We start from the raw sequence: 15,838 nt of genomic DNA, 5'->3' as shown, positions 1-15,838 counted from the left end.
TCGTACACAATCTGTGACGTGTGGCGGCGACTTTGACAAGCTTTCCCCATCGTGCGAGATCTAGATCACAAGCGGATTTGCCGCCGCACGAAGCACCAGTGGAGTGCACTTGGACGCCATGTGCAGCGAGAGCGAGCGCGAGCAGAATGCGGCACTGCAAGACGAGGAAATCGAGGTGCTTCAGGTGCGTTTATCGTCGTGGAAGTTGAAGTGGCGACTATTAAAGTACCTCCTTTTGTCCAGGCCATCTTCGCGAACGAGTTCCAGTTGAGCGCCGACTTTGATGAACCTCATGGCGCGCGGTCGTTCACGATCGACGTGCCTGGACCTCACTCCAGTGGCCATCGTGCAAGAGTCTTTCGGACTTACGAATGCTCAACGAGATCAGATCACGACCAAACTCGTGCGTGGCCTGCTGCATTTTCTTGCTATTACGTGGCGATGACTAAGGTTTGCCTACCGACGTTGCGCAGGACACCATCTTCCACCGCTCGAACGGCCAAGTCTGCTTGTACGAGTGGATCGCGGACGTGCGGGAGGTCTACGCCACCCGTCAGACGGAGGAGCCCGAGTCTGAAGCTGCCGATTGCGGCGATGCGGTACCTCTTCCAGAGCCGGTAAGCTCGGCTTGCTTTTCGTCCAACCCGCAAACTCTGCGGCCGCGCACTAAAACAGCTCAAGCGCTGCGCGACCGCGACCGCGAGGCCCGACTGTCCCCGTTGATCTTTCACAGCGGCACCATCCTAGACCGCAAGAGCGTCTTCCAGGGCCACGCGTGCCCCATTTCCTGCGTGGCGGACATGCGCTCCTTCCTGGCCGTGCTGCTGGACGATCGGAAGATCAGTCGCGCGTGCTACAACATGCTGGCGTATCGGCTCACGGGCGCCTTCACCATCAAGGACACCGACGAAGACGAGGAGGACGGCGCCGGCAGCAAGATGCTGCACCTCATGGAGCTGATCAAGGCCGAGAACGTGGCCGTGGTGGTCACGCGCTGGTGCGGCGGCATCCACCTCGGGCCGGACCGCTTCAAGCACATCAAAGTTTGCGCGCGTGAGGCGCTGGAGGGCGGCGGCTTCATCGACGTCTCGGCGCTGCCCCAGAGCAGAAAGAAGACGAGGAACCGCAAGCAGGGACCGATCTGAGAGACTCTGAGAGACTCGGAGGTCTTTGAGGATAAGTTCAAACGCAGCGTTGGTTGGTTGCCTGGTCAATATGATCGCAGCAACGTGGCGATTGACCGGTCTCATGTGGGCATAGTGAAACCAAGTCACGTAGTTGAAGTGCGCGCAAACAGATCCACAAATCAACGACTTTGACGGGGGGCCTGGGTGCGACCATTGATTCGAGTGTGGCGTCATTCCTAGATCTGAGGCGTCTTCCTCACTGCTGCCCGATGCTCGGTCGTGTCTCCTCCTCCGTCCTGCGCCGCGTGGAGCAGCGCGACATCTCCAGCTCCGCCCTGCGCCAGTGGGACCAGGTGCGCCCGCACATCCACGCGGGGGAGCACCGCAACGCGCTGCTGAGCCTGCCGCACGCCGTGTCGGTTATCGGCGCCCCCATGACCTGTACGACGACAACGGCAACTCTCACCTACCATACAATGGGAAAACCTTATTGTGTCTCTGACCTTTGTGCTGCTGTTGCTGTGGCGCAGACGGCCAACCGCTGCTGGGCACGGACGGCGGACCGGATCTGCTGCGCGAGGCGGGGCTGCACAAGACGCTCGTGGACTTGGGCTGGTCCGTGGAGGAGATGGGCAACCTCAACTTCGTGGCGCCGTCCTTCAACGACCCCGCGCTGGACCCGCGCTACGGCAAAGCCAAGCAGTGTTTCCCTGGTCAGCATATGATGGTTTTTTTTTCAAGTTGAACTTTGTCTGACTTTGGGTTTGTTCGACGATGTTTTGGACAGTTGGGAATGGAACGAAGCAGCTCTACGAAGTCTTCAAGCAGAAGTCTGGGGAAGGAAAGTTCTGCCTGGTGCTGGGAGGCGACCACACTATTGGAGCTGGCTCGCTAGCGGGATTGCTGTCCGTGCACCCGGACGCTGGAGTGATCTGGGTGGACGCTCACGCGGACATCAACACGCCCGCGGACTCGGACTCGGGTAACATGCACGGCATGCCTATCGCGTTCCTCATGGACGGAATGGTGGACAGCTCCAAGGTCCCGGGCTTTGAGTGGCTCGCCAACGGTCCCATCATGAAGCCCGAGCAGCTCGTGTATGTCGGTCTGCGCGACGTCGACAAGTTCGAGCGCCGGATCATTCACGAGAAGGGGATCAAGGCCTTCACGATGCAGGACGTGGACCGCTACGGCATTGGCAAGACGATGGAGATGGCACTTGACCACCTCTGCGGCAAGAAGCAGCGTCCGCTGCACATGAGTTATGACATTGACGCAGTGGACCCGTTGGTGGCTCCGTCCACGGGCACGCGCGTGCGTGGAGGATTGACGTGGCGTGAGGCGCACTACGTTGCTGAAGCCGCGGCGGAAACCAACCTGCTCGTCGGTCTGGACATGGTTGAAGTGAACCCGACGCTGGCGCCGGGCGACGGTGCCCAGATCACTGTGGACATGGCGCTGCTTCTCATCTCCTCGGCGCTTGGCAACCGCATTCTGTGAGGCGACGGCAGCTGGTGCTGTCCTTACAATTCGCTACAAGGGTGCACGTTACCGTGTACACTTAGCGCCACTCAAGTAGACAATGGATAAACATGAACAAACGCTTTCTACGGTATGATAGTTGAAAAGAGAGAGGATTGATGCCCCGTGTTCAGTATTTGCACTGCACTTTCATGAATCACCGTTTGTTTTTCTTCTTGGATCCGTGGTGAAGGTTTGCCTCGTCCAAGAATCCACCATCTTCCAGTACCTGCCGCGCGCACGCGTTGATATGCTTGAACCGGTCGGGGCCAAGCTTGATTCCGCCGTACCATCTCGTCACCACGACGGCCACATTTTCAGCCTTCAGCAGCTCTAACAGGTTCGAAAGCTTGCTGCCTGCTCCGTGCTCTCCGTCCTCATCGTTGTCTTTGACAGTGAAGTCGCCGATGATGCGATAGGCCAGCATGTTGTGGATCGCCCGTTCAATCTTGCGGTAGTCGAGCAGCAGCGCAAGGAAGGAGCGCACATCTTCAACACACTTGACCGGACACGCGTGCGCTATGAAGGTGCTCTTTCGGTCGACAATCATCGTTCCGTGAACAATGAGAGGAGCGATCACTGCTTCACGCTCGACGTCGCGCACTAGCTGAGCTGTTCGTACTCGAGGACGCAGCGTCTGCGAATCCGACTCAAAGTACTCGACTGCATCAAGTCGTGTGTCGGCTGCGACCCCTTCCTCTTCACTATCGCCAGCCCCAGCCTCAGCATCGAGTTCAGCATTGGCGTACTTCTCCCTCACGTCTTCGATCCACTCGTAGAGGCACACTTGACCGCTCGAGCGCTCGAAGATGGCAGCCTGGGCACCGGTCAAATGCAGCAGTGTCAGTAACTCTTAATTCTAAGCCTCCCACTCCCCACACATTCAGTTATCATCGCACCAAGTTCTCTAGGATATCGTCTCTCTGAGCATTTGTCAGACCGAAGGACTCGTACACCTCAGCGATGGGGGGATCCACGGACGGATATCCCTGCGGCAGGTGTACCAGAAGCACGATGGCATGAGGCCCCGGCACTGATACCGTGAAGGACCTGGCCACTCCCGGCTGGTCCAAGTCGCCCTTGAGCTGGAACTCGTCCTCGAAGATGGACTGCAGATTAAAACCAGGGTCAGTTAAAGCCTCTACTCAATGGTATTAGGCCAATATCGGATTAAATACCTGCAAAACTTCGATTTCCTCGCTCTAATCCAACGGAAATCACATCAAAACGCACATCGCCAACACGACAACACGGAGAAAATGTCCATAATGGTGAATAGCCAGCGTTTCTCGCAGTATGAGGCCTCCATAGCTGCCCCGTGCCTCCTACCTGGAGCTCCGCGTTGTCATCCATGACTAGCAAATTCACGACTGAGTTTTTGTCCAATCCGAAAGCTCACAATTCCTCTTTTCGTCCAATCACCGAGTGACGCAGGCAGCTCCAGTCAGCAGTACAGGCGGGCCCCATGGAGACCAAGCGTAGCGCTGAGCAGCTCGGCCGCGACGCCCAGCGCAAGCGCCGCAAGCAGGCGAAGGCCGAGGCCAAGGACGGCGGCCAATGGGACCGATGCATGTTCAAAGTGGTGCGCAAGAACCGCTACTGCAACATCGCCAGGTGAGGAGATCGAGAATGTGTCAATGCGTCTCGAAATGATTGCAAACTTTGGCTGACAATGCTGCTGCAGAGTGCCAGGCTCGATGTTCTGCGGCAACCACCTGCCCGACAGTGACGCAGCAGTGAGCAAGAAGTCGCAGAAGTTCAAGGCCGCCACTCGCCGTCGTGTACCATGTCCGGTGGACGCGTCGCACACAGTCTACGAGTACGATCTGGCGAAGCACGTGCTGGTCTGCAACCGGGTCAAGGACGCCGATATCATGAAGAAGTTGCCGTACTACAGCCACAACATCAACTCTGGCGGCACTCATTGCTCGGACAACTCAGCTGCGTCTAGTGACACAGCAGAACAGGAAGTTGCTGCTGACAAGGAGAAGGACGAGGAGGAGAAGGAGCACTCGGAGCCCTCCGCTCAGGAGCAGCAGGGAATTATTGACAAGCTGCTCGCCATTGACTTTGCGGATCTCCGCAAACGCATTGACGCTGCGTATGAATCATGTGTTGGTGAGCTGGCGCTGGAGAAGCTGCACCACAAGTGCTGCGACCAGCTTTTTGAGGAGAAGAAGAAGGCCGGCGCGTCGCAGAGCGTGCTGCGGCACATTGAGCAGCAGACCTCGATCATTGGCCACATGGAGCAAGTGAAGCTGCTGCAAGACTCGAACGCCGCTTTCGTGGAGCTTGGAGCTGGAAGAGGAATGTTGTCCTTGGCCCTGGCTCAGATGTTCCCGGACAGTCTCTACGTGCTGATCGATCGGGCTCACACGCGAGGCAAGGCTGATCGGTTCATCGGAGGCGAGGGCAAGGGCGAAGAAGCTGAGAAGGACAGCTCCACTACGCTGCGTGCAAAGATTGATATCCGCCACCTGAACTTCGCCGGAATGGAGGAAATCCTCAACAAACCTATCGTCTGCATGTCCAAACACTTGTGTGGTGTGGCCACGGATCTGTCGCTACGAGCTATCGCGCAGACGCTGCCCGACTCCAAGAGTGAATCGTCGGAAGGTGCTTCGAATTCAGTCAGCTCGAGCTTCCAGGGGTTGGCGATCGCACTTTGCTGCCATCACGTTTGCGCGTGGGAGGACTACGTGAACCCAGCGTTCTTCCAGGCCCAAGGGTTCAAGCCCGAAGAGTTTCAGCTACTAACTAGCATGACGTCGTGGACTACGTGTGGCATGGGCCTCGAGGGTGACGCAGTGAAACACATTCTTGGCATCAGGTACAGCCCAGCTCATTGTGCATGCGTATACGCCATTTTCTTCTAACCGGTTGTTACTATGGTTTGAAACCCTACAGCAAGGACGAGCGTGCAGTTCTGGGGCGGAAGTGCAAGCGCATCATAGACGCTGGTCGCGCAGCATACTTAACGCAGATGAAGCTGAAAACTCGTCTAGTCCACTATTGTGACACAAAGGATAGCCTCGAGAACTGCCTTCTTCTTGCCTGGCGATGAAGCCGATTGCGTGCTGGTACATGCATCATAGCGATTTCGATGGGTTACAGGACTGCTGTTTCACTCGTCATCTGATTGGAGTAAATGAACGTGTATCTTGCTGGCATTGGGTTTGTGTTGAATGCTTCAAAGAACTCCTTCGCACGATGACCCGATATTGTGAATCCCGCGAATAGCACAACGAAAGCAGCGCAGAAGCGCGAAATTGCTTCAGTGCGAGCGTAATGCTGAGCTGTGGGTGGTATCGGAATTGGTTGAGAATCTGGAAAGAGAGCGGAGCGATAACGGCGGCACTAATCACACGGAGTGCTTCAGTGTAGTGCGCGGTTGTCTTGGAGTTGTCAATGACTCCTTGACAACGAGGGTGGTTATGATTGAAGAGGAAAGAAAAAAAAAAACTTTTGTCAATCGATTCGAATAAGCCTACTGATCTCTCTACTCCTTTTTCGACTTCAGCACATTGACAAAAACAATACTTTGTTCGGCTTGTTGAAACGCGTTCTTGAAGTCCTCGATCTTGCCACCGGGAAAGAGGTTCTCTAGCATCTCTTTCAACTCTTCATCTTCATCGTTTTCAGATTTTTTGCTAGCGCTTACAATTTCAACACCCTCTTGAATGTATTGAAGCGTGGCATGGCGTTCTGCCGGAGAAGTATCTGGAAACTTAGCCTGCAGTACCGATTCGTTCACTTGTTGGGTTGTCGACTTGCTGCGTACGAGTTTCTCATTCAGCTCACGTGATTTAATCCTTCCACGTGATGTAGCGGTCCTTCGAGCGGATAGCGCTAGGCATAGCTCGCACACCACATCATAACAAATAGATATGACACGATTCGCGAGCTTGAGGTTGGACGCCTTTTTGTAGCTTTCCTTACTCACTTGGTCGTAGGCGTCCAACACGATTGCGAGCATCAAGTTCAGCAGCACAATGCCGACGACGATCATGTAGCCCCAGAAGAAGACAACTGAGAACGGAATATCTTCGATGCAGTCCAAGTCGAACTGGCCGAAAATGATATTAATGCAGGACCTCATTGAATTGGTTAGTGACGAGAATTCCTTTGCTTGATCACCAAAGATCATCGATCCGATAATTGCGAACCCCATGAAAATAACGATAAACACCACGAAGAAGGCGCCAAATTGCTTTAGAGCGCTGGCAACGGTGCGAGTGAGGATGTTGAGCTGCGGATGGAATCGGAATCGGTTGAGAATCTGGAGGCAGAGCAGCGCGGTGACGACTGCGCCAACTGCACGAAGAGCTGCGGTGTAATGGGCGATCGTCTTAAGGTCACCCATGACGTCCAGAAGCGCGTTGATACCTTCAGTTTCCCCAACATCATCAGCCTTGAACGGATCCGCGTAGTTGTGAATGGCGTCTTGGAAATCTGGGTCGTTCAGCAGACCCACGATAGTACCCCACAGTACGTAAAACACCGAGAGGACGACTTCGACGCTGAATAAGCTGAACAAGCGCAAGACCATCTCGCGCCCAGAAGGACGATTGGCCTTCTTTCGCCACTCTAAAACGCGGAAAATCGCCCAAACGACTGACATAGTCATCCAGATCCAAACGAGAACATCACTTGCATAGGAACTTGAACTGCCGTAAGGAATCGAAATGGTTGGTCTTACCAATGAAGTGGGTGTGACAAAACCACCTTGGTCAAGCGTCAGCGTTAACTCGGTAACCACGTATCCCTCGAGCTCCCCATTGTACGTCAGCACTGAAATCACCGCTCTGTCAGTCGCGTTGTTGATCCAGTTGTCCTCACTTTTCCACTCATCTAGTGCTTGCGATGCCTCGGTCGCATCGAGGCTAAAGAAGAGAATGTACGAAAAACGAGTAATCGAGCCTTGATGACACGTCTCGTACAGGTCGTACAGGTAGGTGTTCGGAGCACAGTCCGACTCGGTCCGCCGGTAGACCTCAATAATCACTCCGCCCAGCCCTTTGTTGAAAAGACCTACGCGAGCAAAATCTTTTGAATCCAAATCGAAGCCATTCTGGTCTTGGGTCACGAATACGGATGGCACAAGCGAGTTATTCAGCCAGTCAAAGACATCACTGAGCTGGCCAATGTAAGAGAACTTCATGGGTGAACTGGCAGTAACCGCGTCGCCACCGGACGACGCCAGAACAGAGGACAGTGAGTACGCTTCTGCGTACATCCGCGAGGTAGGGATATGAGAAAACAGCACGGACGTGAAGAAGCCGAGGTAAATCGCCGAGAAAATGATTCTGCCCACCGAGAGCAGGATTGTTTTGTCGTGGTCGAGAGCTGCCGTGAAGTCTTCAAATGGAATTTCGATCGTGGAGGTGGGCTCTGTACGGGCGGTCGTCTTCGTCTCCCCGATTTCGGGATCAGCTGTACTGCTATCCGCGACCGATGCCGCCATCTCACTATGTTCAACGGGGGATCAAGCTCCCAAGCTGCAAATTACGCCACACCTTGTGCTGGCTGGTGCTGGGAGGGTCTTTGGAAGTAAGACTGCTAGTTGAAGTCTCTCTGGGTCCCTCGCGTGTTTTTTCAACCGTCGCGACGGTTGTCTTTTTACAGCAGAAATGTATGATCACATCGCAGCGCCAAATGAACTCGTTTCACACACACACGCACGTATATAACTGCACCATCAACGTTATAACTGCACCATCAACTCCTGAAACCACAACTTCAGATGAAGTTTCTTCAAATAACACCCCACCTCTGAATTTAGACAATTCATTCCAGGGACCGTGCAACAACCGCTCGGGAATTTTCATATAACGGACTGTGGTCTACACATACTGTGACCTTGCTATCGTATGATGGATCACTATAAACAAGAAAAAGAGTTATAGAGAAATGCCGGAAGGGTTTGGCTTCTGTACCCATTGTTGTAGCAGATATTAGTCTTGCTTTGGACGGCTATGTTACTTGGGCTACCCTTTCTTTCACTCCAATCATTTCACTCTAATCACCCGTTTTTTTTCCACAATACCAATGCCCTGCTGAATGTGCCGAAAAGTGACTCGAAACCTCTCGTAGCTGACACTGGATCCCGGAAAACCAACGACTTCATGATCTCTGGGATTGAGGTCGTATGCGAATTCTCCTTTCGACACGGCGCCTCAATACGCTTGAGGCAAGAGAAGATGCCACCTCACATACCACACCTCAACAAAAGAAAGTGACTCCCGACGGTTTTCCTTCGGTCACCACTGCGCAACGCAAAATCCCTCTACACTACACACTAGAGTCATAGTCATCCAGATCCAAACGACTCGGGTGGGTGAAACATATTCTTGGCATCAGGTACTCATTACAGAGGTATAGACAAACGAACAGGGGCATACCTGATGATTGATAGACGTTTTTGAAAATTATAGGATAGAGATCAGGGATATGAGAGTAGGACGCTCAAGGTGTTTAGAATTCGTTAGTTTATTTTTTTTAAAGCAGGGTGAATACGTCTCTCCTTTGGAGCGTAATATATATAAAGCTAAAAGCCCATCTCGTTCACTAGGGAATTGTCTCTTGGTGGTGCGTGATGTCGAAGCAAATTGGAGCTTCACTGAAAGCGACGCTGTGCGCTGGAAATATGTGGTTGCTGTTTTCAAGCTTTCCTTCAGCCGACTTAGAGAAAGAAATATATCCGTTGATCTATAATAAATGTAGTAATATTATCCGTTTACTTAAGCAGCTTAAGCAAACATGTGGCGGCCACAAAGACTGCTTGAGTTAAGCATTATTTCTGGAAGCCACATTCACTGTCGTGATAGTCTCGTCTCCGTTCGAGCCCGCTTCCCCAGCTTTCACAGCGTTCACTATCTCGATTGAATGTATTGAAGCTTCATCCCCGGCATGCGCAAACAGCTCCTTCATCGTCTGTTCCGTCACCATGTGTGTGTCCTTGCTGTTTTTCAGCGTCCATTCCAGCACACTTGGCCTAATCTTTCCACGAGATACCACGGTCCCTCGGGCGAACATCTCAATGCGCAGCTCGCAGACAATATCCCAGCAAATAGTTAACACGCGGTTTGCAAGCTTTAGGTTGGCCGCCTTCCTGTAGCTCTCCTTACTCACTCGATCGTAGGCATCCAGCACGATAGCGAGCATCATGTTCATCAGCACGATTCCGACCACGATCATTGAGTTCGCCAGTGACGAGAATTCCTTCGCACGATCGCCGAATATCATCGAGCCGATGATTGTGAACCCCGTGAAGTTCACAATAAACACAATGAAGAAGGCGAAAAATTGCTTCAGTGCGCTGGCAATAGTGCGAGTGAGGATGTTGAGCTGAGGGTGGAATAGGAATCGATTTAACATCTGAAGACACAGCAGAGCGATGGCGACGGCACCAATCGCACGTAGAACTTCAGTTTTGTCGGCGATTCTCATAAGATCGTTAATGACGATGGCTAGCGAGTCGATGGCCTCTGCGCTGCCTTCTTCATTAATGTTGACTGGGTCTGCGAACAATAAAATGGCGTTTTGGAAATCCGAGGCGTTGAGCAGGTTCACGATGGTGGCCCAGACAGCGTAGAAGACACAAAGGACGGCTTCGATGTTGAATAGGCTGAACACGCTAGCGATCATGCTGCGTCGAGACGGACGGTTCTCTTTGTTTCGCCAGATCAAGACCCGAGACACTGCCCAACCAATCGATGCGGCCATCCAGGTCCAAACGAGAACATCACTAGCGTAGGAGCTGTCATTCCCGTACGGAATCGAAATCGTCGGCCTCACCACAGCTGTTGGAGTAACGTAGCCACCTTGATTGAGCGTCAGTATTGACCACGTAGCCCTCAAGCTCTCCGTTGTACGTCAACACTGAAATAACCGCCTCGTCGGTCGAGTTATTGATCCAGGTGTCTTCACCTTTCCACTCGGCTAGGTATTCAGAATCTGAATTTCAGATGCCTCGGTCGCATTGAGACTTGTAGACAAGATGTAGTAATTCTGGGAGGATTCGTCTTTATGACATTCACGGTACAAATCGTACAGGTAGTTGCTCTCTGGAGCGCAATCAGTGGTCTCCCTTTGAACCACTTCGATAACAACACCTGCGAGAGCCTTGGAGAAGAGGCCGATGCGCGCATAGTTTTCCGGATCGAGGTCGTTTCCGTTCTGATCCTGAGTCACGAACACTGATGGAACGAATGAGTTGTTCAGCCAGTCGAAGATGTCACTGAGCTGGCCAATGTTGAAGAACTTGATCGGCGAGCTCGGGGTAACTGCATCGCTGCCCGACGTCGCAAGGATCGAGTAAACGGCGTAAGTTTGTTCGTACATCCTCGCGGTCGGAATGTGCGAGGACAGTACGGACGTGAAGAAGCCGAGGTAAATCGCTGAGAAAACAATCCTTCCAACAGACTTGAGGATCGACTTGTCATGGGCGAGAGCTGCATAGACGTCGTCAAGCGGAAACTCAGTCGTAGCAGTTGCGTTTGTTGCAGTCCTCATCTGCCCACTTTCGAGGTCTTCACTTGTACTGACATCAGCAGCTGGTCCCGCCATCTCCGACGCAGATCAAGGTTCTAGCTGCGATTTCCACTGGATTCCGTGGGGTCTCTCTGGTGAGTTGAGTGAGGCGGTTCTAGTTATGGCGAATTTCACTAGCAGGCAAGGAGACCCATGAGACCGTTTCTCATGTTATTTCCTACCCCATTGCGATGAAGAGAAACACAGCTTTTAACTGCTCTAACTGCTCAAGTGACTTAATGACTTGATCCCATCTCTAATCATAGACAGACTCCCCATCTCACCCGCCCGCGCTCAGGCCATGCAACGATTCTATTGCTGTCGCTATCGATGGTACGAACTGCCTCCGTGACGAGTTGTCCGTACTTATTATTGGCGAGTGATCCACTTCTCTAAACTAGATAAACTCTCCAACACATTCGCAGCAGGCATAAATTCCTGTTAATTTGATGTACAACCGAAAAATTGCAGTGGGTCGAGCATCCTAGCTGAAGTTACTGGCAATGGTGCCACGAAGGACGGTGTGGAGGCCCCGTATTATGTAGAAGTGTTCAAACCGATCTACACAGAACTACAGTTGTTGTAGTTGAGCGAGAAAGAAAAAAAATATGCTCGATAGGTAAGATATCCAGCCTAGCGTATCTAAGGTTACGCGAGCACGTAATACATTGCATTACATTTCAATGCTTTGTTCCGAACCAACCATTTCAACTGCTTCGTGCCTGGAGGCAAGCATTTCCCTAAATAATAGCTGCGTCGTAGTATTTCACAAAATAGCGGGCAAGCACGAAACTAATCAAATAGAAAAGGAGGCAGTTTAACTAGTAAAATATATCAAGCCACTAAATGCCATGGATCGCAAGCAGTGTCCTACAAGATGTCTACTCTTCCTTGCAAGTCGGTTCGCCAGATTTTAGAGCATTCACAATGACCATGCCCTCTTCAATGTGCTGGAAGGTGGCTTGGAACTCCTCGTTGCTGACAGTCGGAAACAACGACTTCATGGTCTCTGGCGTCAAGACTGTGTGCGGGCTGTCCTTGAGCTTCTTCTGAAGAACCCACCCCAGCAGACGCGGTCTGATCCTTCCTCGGGAAACTGCAGTACCTCGAGAGAATATCAAGATACGAACCTCACACACCACGTCCCAGCAAATTGAAATGACGCGGTTCGCGAGAGTCAAATTCGCCGACTTCTTGTAGCTTTCACTGCTTACTTGTTCGTAGGCGTCAAGCACGATAGCGAGCATCATGTTCATCAGCACGATGCTCACGACGATCATGTAGATCCAGTAGAAGGCGACAGAGAACTGGAGGTCCTTGATCGACTCAAAGTCGAACTCGCCGAAGAGCATGTTGATGCAGGACGCCATTGAGTTGTCCAGCCGGGAGAACTCCTTGGCTCGGTCACCAAAGATCATCGAGCCGATGATGGTGAACGTTGTGAAGATCACAATAAACACCACGAAGAACGCGCCGAACTGCTTGAGTGCGTTGGCTACAGTGCGGGTGAGGATGTTGAGCTGTGGGTGAAACCGGAATCGGTTGAGAATCTGCAGACCGAGCAGAGCGATCACGATGGCGCCTACCACGCGAAGAGCTGCAGTATAGTGAGCGATCGCCTTGAGGTTGTCGATCACGTAGTTGAGAGAGATGATATCGTCTTCGGTTCCTTCCGTTTCAATGGCGAATGGGTCCGCGAGCTTCCAAAGCGATTCTTGGAAGTCGTAGTCCTCTAGCAGACTCACGATGATCGCCCAAATGATGTAGAAGACGCCCATGGCAGCTTCCACGACGTACAGGTCGAACAAGCGAGCCGCCATTTGGCGTCGAGACGGACGCTTCTCCTTCCGTCGCCACTGAGCAACGCAAGAAGCGGCCCACATCAACGCCAAAAACATCCAGATCCAGACGAGGACGTCGCTCGCATACGAGTTCTCCCTCCCGTAAGGAATCGAGATGGTTGGTCGCGTCGACGCCGTTGGAGTGATGTAGCCGCCTTGATGGAACTTCAGTGTCAGCTCTGTGACCACGTATCCTTCGAGCTCTCCGTTGTAGGTCAGCACGGAAATCACCACCTTGTCCGTTGTGTTGTCGATCCAATTCTGGGCCTTCCACTCAGCGAGACCTTGCAGCGCCTCGGTCGCATTGAGGCTCAGAATTAGCATGTACGAGCCGTATTCGTTTGGAAGTCCTTCGGATACGTGACAGACCGGGTACACTTGGAAGAGGGACCCGTCCGCGCCACAGTCGACTGGGGTCAATGAGTACACTTCAATGAGAACGCCGCCTAACGCCTTACTTTTGCCTCCGAGTAGAGCGTAATCTTGCGAAGCGAGGTCATTCCCGTTCTGATCTTGGGTCACGAATACGGCAGGTACGAACGCAGTGTTGAGCCAGTCGAAGACGTCGCTGAGCTGTCCAATGTTGAAGAACTTAATGGGAGAGTTGGGGGTGATCGCGTCGCCACCGGACGTCGCTAGGATCGACGAGACGGCGTAGGCTTGCTCGTACAACCGCGAGGTGGGGATGTGAGTGAACAGCACAGCCGCGAAGAACCCAAAGTAGATCATCGCGTAGATGATTCGACCCACAGAGCGCGCGATGATTTTGTCGTGGGCGAGAGCTTCGCGCGCCTGCTTGACAGTGATCTCAGGCAGGGCCGGACTCTCGGCCAATTTCCCGACTTCGACGTCGTCTACGCCAGTAGCCTCCATCGCGAATGAGATTGTGGTTGAAACCAAAGGCGATCTAGTGACAGGAACCTGGAAACTTGTGAAGTGTGGGCCTTCCACCACGGTGGTTGCAGACTGCTCTTGGTGCTGCTGCTGTCTTTCAATAGCGCCAACTCGAATCCGTTTCGGCTCATTCGCATGCCGGCAGACATTTCGTCGTTGGAGTCCACTCCACATTCAGTTTCCAGCCGGGAGAGCTGCACTGGGGTCCACGCCACACGTTCCCACCTCTGCATTTTGCAGCGAGACTGCAACAGCAACACCCCATCTCACCGTCACTTCAACCAGTGTAGTCATCTCCGACAAAGTACGATTACCATATTTTATGTCCTAATCCCTAATTGTGGCATCATGGGCAGCGACGCCAAGACCAAGGCGACGAACAAGCGCCTCCATGAGGACGAGGGCGACGCCGACGAGCACGACGGGGGCGTCAACGTGCAGCCGCTGGACGTTCTGTCCATGGAGCAGCTGCTGGAGTCCATGGGCGCCGACAAGTACGAGCCGCGCGTCGTGGCGCAGCTGCAGGAGTTCGTGCACCGTACGTGGCGCCGCACGCAGAGAGAACTATAATAACCCCCAACAGCTCAAGAGTTTATTTAATTTATACATTTTACATATGGCAGGCTATGTGACGGAGATCCTCGTGGACGCGCAGGAGTACTCCATGTACGCGGACAAGCAGGTGGGGAAGGAAATTGACCCAAAAAGACACGAGGAACGAGGCGTGACGCTGCTATTTTTCTTCTTCTTCTTCTTAATTGTGGCAGACTATTGACCCGGACGACGTGCGGCTGGCCATTTCGTCGAGGCTGAACCACCACTACACCCAAGTGCCGCCCCGAGATGTGGGTGGATTTAACTGCTTGCAACCGTATGCTGTAGAGCTAGAAATACTGACACGGGTATGTTAATGCAGGTGATGATGGAGCTAGCCGACAAGCGCAACAGCATCCCACTGCCTCCGATCTCGAACGAGTACGGCGTCCGACTTCCGCCGCTTCAGCACCAACTAATCACGAAGGAGAGCGACCGACAGGATCCGGTACGCCTGCCCTTGTGGTGAGGTTGGCCAGTGGTAGACCTCTGACTTTATTTACTTTTGTGGCCGTTTACTGTTGTCGTGCTGCAGAAAACGCCGAACACGCCTCGTCTTGGCGACTCCGCAGGATTCGGAGCTGGGATTCGAGGCGATGCAGCGCGGCCGCCCATGCACCCGCGCATCGAGGGCTCGCGCAACAAGAAATTCTCTCGCAGCCCTATTCCCATTAACCTTAACTCGAACATGTAAGGAGCGTGTACTCATGCTAGCTGTATGGCGTTTTGATGTGTTGCCCTGAATGGTAACCAAGGAGTACTCCTTCCAAGTTGCTGTGGTGCGTGGGCTAATTCGAGCAGGGCGATCTTTGCTTGATGCACAAGACCTGATAAATTTAGCAGAATTGATAGGAGGAGTCTGCCGAGCCTAGTTGGATAGTAGCAGCGACCAGACCTGGTGAGATTCCAGCACCATCCAGCTATGCCTCCCTCTCGATCCGGTTCTATGGCTCCTCTACGACGATCTCGGTCGGCGTCCATGAGTTCCCTCGCTCAAGTCGATTTGAACACTCTCGACACTGAGCTGGTTCTGGTGAGTAGCTCCTTGACTACTAGGGACATCTTCGTTGTATTTACGCTAATGCACTTGCCCCCCAGGATTATGCGAGAAAAGTGATGCACCTTCAGCTACAACCAGCTACTTCATCGGTAGATAGCTAACTCTCAATTCACCAGGAAAAAAACTCACAAATATGTTTCTTGATACAGGAAAAGATGCAAATGCTATTCGCTTTATCGCAAAAGCTCCTGAAGTAAGCGCCTGAACTGCTTGATCCGGAAATGACTGCTTGTGTTAATCCCCCTGTTGCCTTCCAGGTGGCTTCTCGA

At 52.8% G+C, this 15,838-nt stretch overlaps 9 protein-coding genes across 9 annotated transcripts; 4 read left to right on the top strand and 5 right to left on the bottom strand.

Annotated features, from left to right (window-relative positions):
* Positions 1 to 118: 118 nt before the first annotated feature.
* On the top strand, positions 119 to 1,145 carry PHYSODRAFT_342169 (hypothetical protein; the record flags this gene model as incomplete). Its single annotated transcript, XM_009540552.1, has 3 exons — positions 119 to 184; positions 244 to 354; positions 474 to 1,145. The coding sequence occupies 3 exons, from the start codon at positions 119 to 121 to the stop codon at positions 1,143 to 1,145; spliced, it is 849 nt and encodes a 282-aa protein (XP_009538847.1).
* A 233-nt stretch (positions 1,146 to 1,378) lies between these two features.
* PHYSODRAFT_289211 (hypothetical protein) lies at positions 1,379 to 2,777 on the top strand. The gene is made up of 3 exons (XM_009540551.1): positions 1,379 to 1,568; positions 1,658 to 1,840; positions 1,915 to 2,777. The coding sequence occupies exons 1-3, from the start codon at positions 1,397 to 1,399 to the stop codon at positions 2,625 to 2,627; spliced, it is 1,068 nt and encodes a 355-aa protein (XP_009538846.1). The 5' UTR covers positions 1,379 to 1,396; the 3' UTR covers positions 2,628 to 2,777.
* Positions 2,778 to 2,805: 28 nt separating this feature from the next.
* Positions 2,806 to 4,001, bottom strand: PHYSODRAFT_342167 (hypothetical protein; the record flags this gene model as incomplete). The annotated part of the gene is made up of 3 exons (XM_009540550.1): positions 2,806 to 3,465; positions 3,548 to 3,757; positions 3,978 to 4,001. 3 exons carry the CDS (start codon positions 3,999 to 4,001, stop codon positions 2,806 to 2,808), a joined length of 894 nt encoding a protein of 297 aa, XP_009538845.1.
* Positions 4,002 to 4,113: 112 nt separating this feature from the next.
* On the top strand, positions 4,114 to 5,712 carry PHYSODRAFT_533448 (hypothetical protein; the record flags this gene model as incomplete). The annotated part of the gene is made up of 3 exons (XM_009540549.1): positions 4,114 to 4,262; positions 4,333 to 5,478; positions 5,556 to 5,712. 3 exons carry the CDS (start codon positions 4,114 to 4,116, stop codon positions 5,710 to 5,712), a joined length of 1,452 nt encoding a protein of 483 aa, XP_009538844.1.
* An 804-nt stretch (positions 5,713 to 6,516) lies between these two features.
* Positions 6,517 to 7,914, bottom strand: PHYSODRAFT_450148 (hypothetical protein; the record flags this gene model as incomplete). The annotated part of the gene is made up of 2 exons (XM_009540548.1): positions 6,517 to 7,233; positions 7,288 to 7,914. Coding segments are annotated over 2 exons (1,344 nt in total), but the record flags the coding sequence as incomplete, so codon positions are not given.
* A 1,520-nt stretch (positions 7,915 to 9,434) lies between these two features.
* PHYSODRAFT_307641 (hypothetical protein) lies at positions 9,435 to 10,373 on the bottom strand (the record flags this gene model as incomplete). Its single annotated transcript, XM_009540547.1, has 1 exon — positions 9,435 to 10,373. One exon carries the CDS (start codon positions 10,371 to 10,373, stop codon positions 9,435 to 9,437), a length of 939 nt encoding a protein of 312 aa, XP_009538842.1.
* A 216-nt stretch (positions 10,374 to 10,589) lies between these two features.
* On the bottom strand, positions 10,590 to 11,216 carry PHYSODRAFT_307640 (hypothetical protein; the record flags this gene model as incomplete). Its single annotated transcript, XM_009540546.1, has 1 exon — positions 10,590 to 11,216. One exon carries the CDS (start codon positions 11,214 to 11,216, stop codon positions 10,590 to 10,592), a length of 627 nt encoding a protein of 208 aa, XP_009538841.1.
* Positions 11,217 to 12,061: 845 nt separating this feature from the next.
* On the bottom strand, positions 12,062 to 13,750 carry PHYSODRAFT_533261 (hypothetical protein; the record flags this gene model as incomplete). The annotated part of the gene is made up of 3 exons (XM_009540545.1): positions 12,062 to 12,130; positions 12,311 to 13,036; positions 13,091 to 13,750. The coding sequence occupies 3 exons, from the start codon at positions 13,748 to 13,750 to the stop codon at positions 12,062 to 12,064; spliced, it is 1,455 nt and encodes a 484-aa protein (XP_009538840.1).
* Positions 13,751 to 14,374: 624 nt separating this feature from the next.
* PHYSODRAFT_532955 (TBP-associated factor) lies at positions 14,375 to 15,203 on the top strand (the record flags this gene model as incomplete). Its single annotated transcript, XM_009540544.1, has 5 exons — positions 14,375 to 14,453; positions 14,539 to 14,597; positions 14,683 to 14,760; positions 14,832 to 14,957; positions 15,045 to 15,203. The coding sequence occupies 5 exons, from the start codon at positions 14,375 to 14,377 to the stop codon at positions 15,201 to 15,203; spliced, it is 501 nt and encodes a 166-aa protein (XP_009538839.1).
* Positions 15,204 to 15,838: the final 635 nt, after the last annotated feature.

The sequence above is a fragment of the Phytophthora sojae genome (assembly GCF_000149755.1).
Source record: "Phytophthora sojae unplaced genomic scaffold PHYSOscaffold_15, whole genome shotgun sequence".
Taxonomy (NCBI): domain Eukaryota; phylum Oomycota; class Peronosporomycetes; order Peronosporales; family Peronosporaceae; genus Phytophthora; species Phytophthora sojae.
The sequence above is the reverse complement of the archived record's forward strand: the minus strand, read 5'-3'. Positions and strand labels throughout refer to the sequence as shown.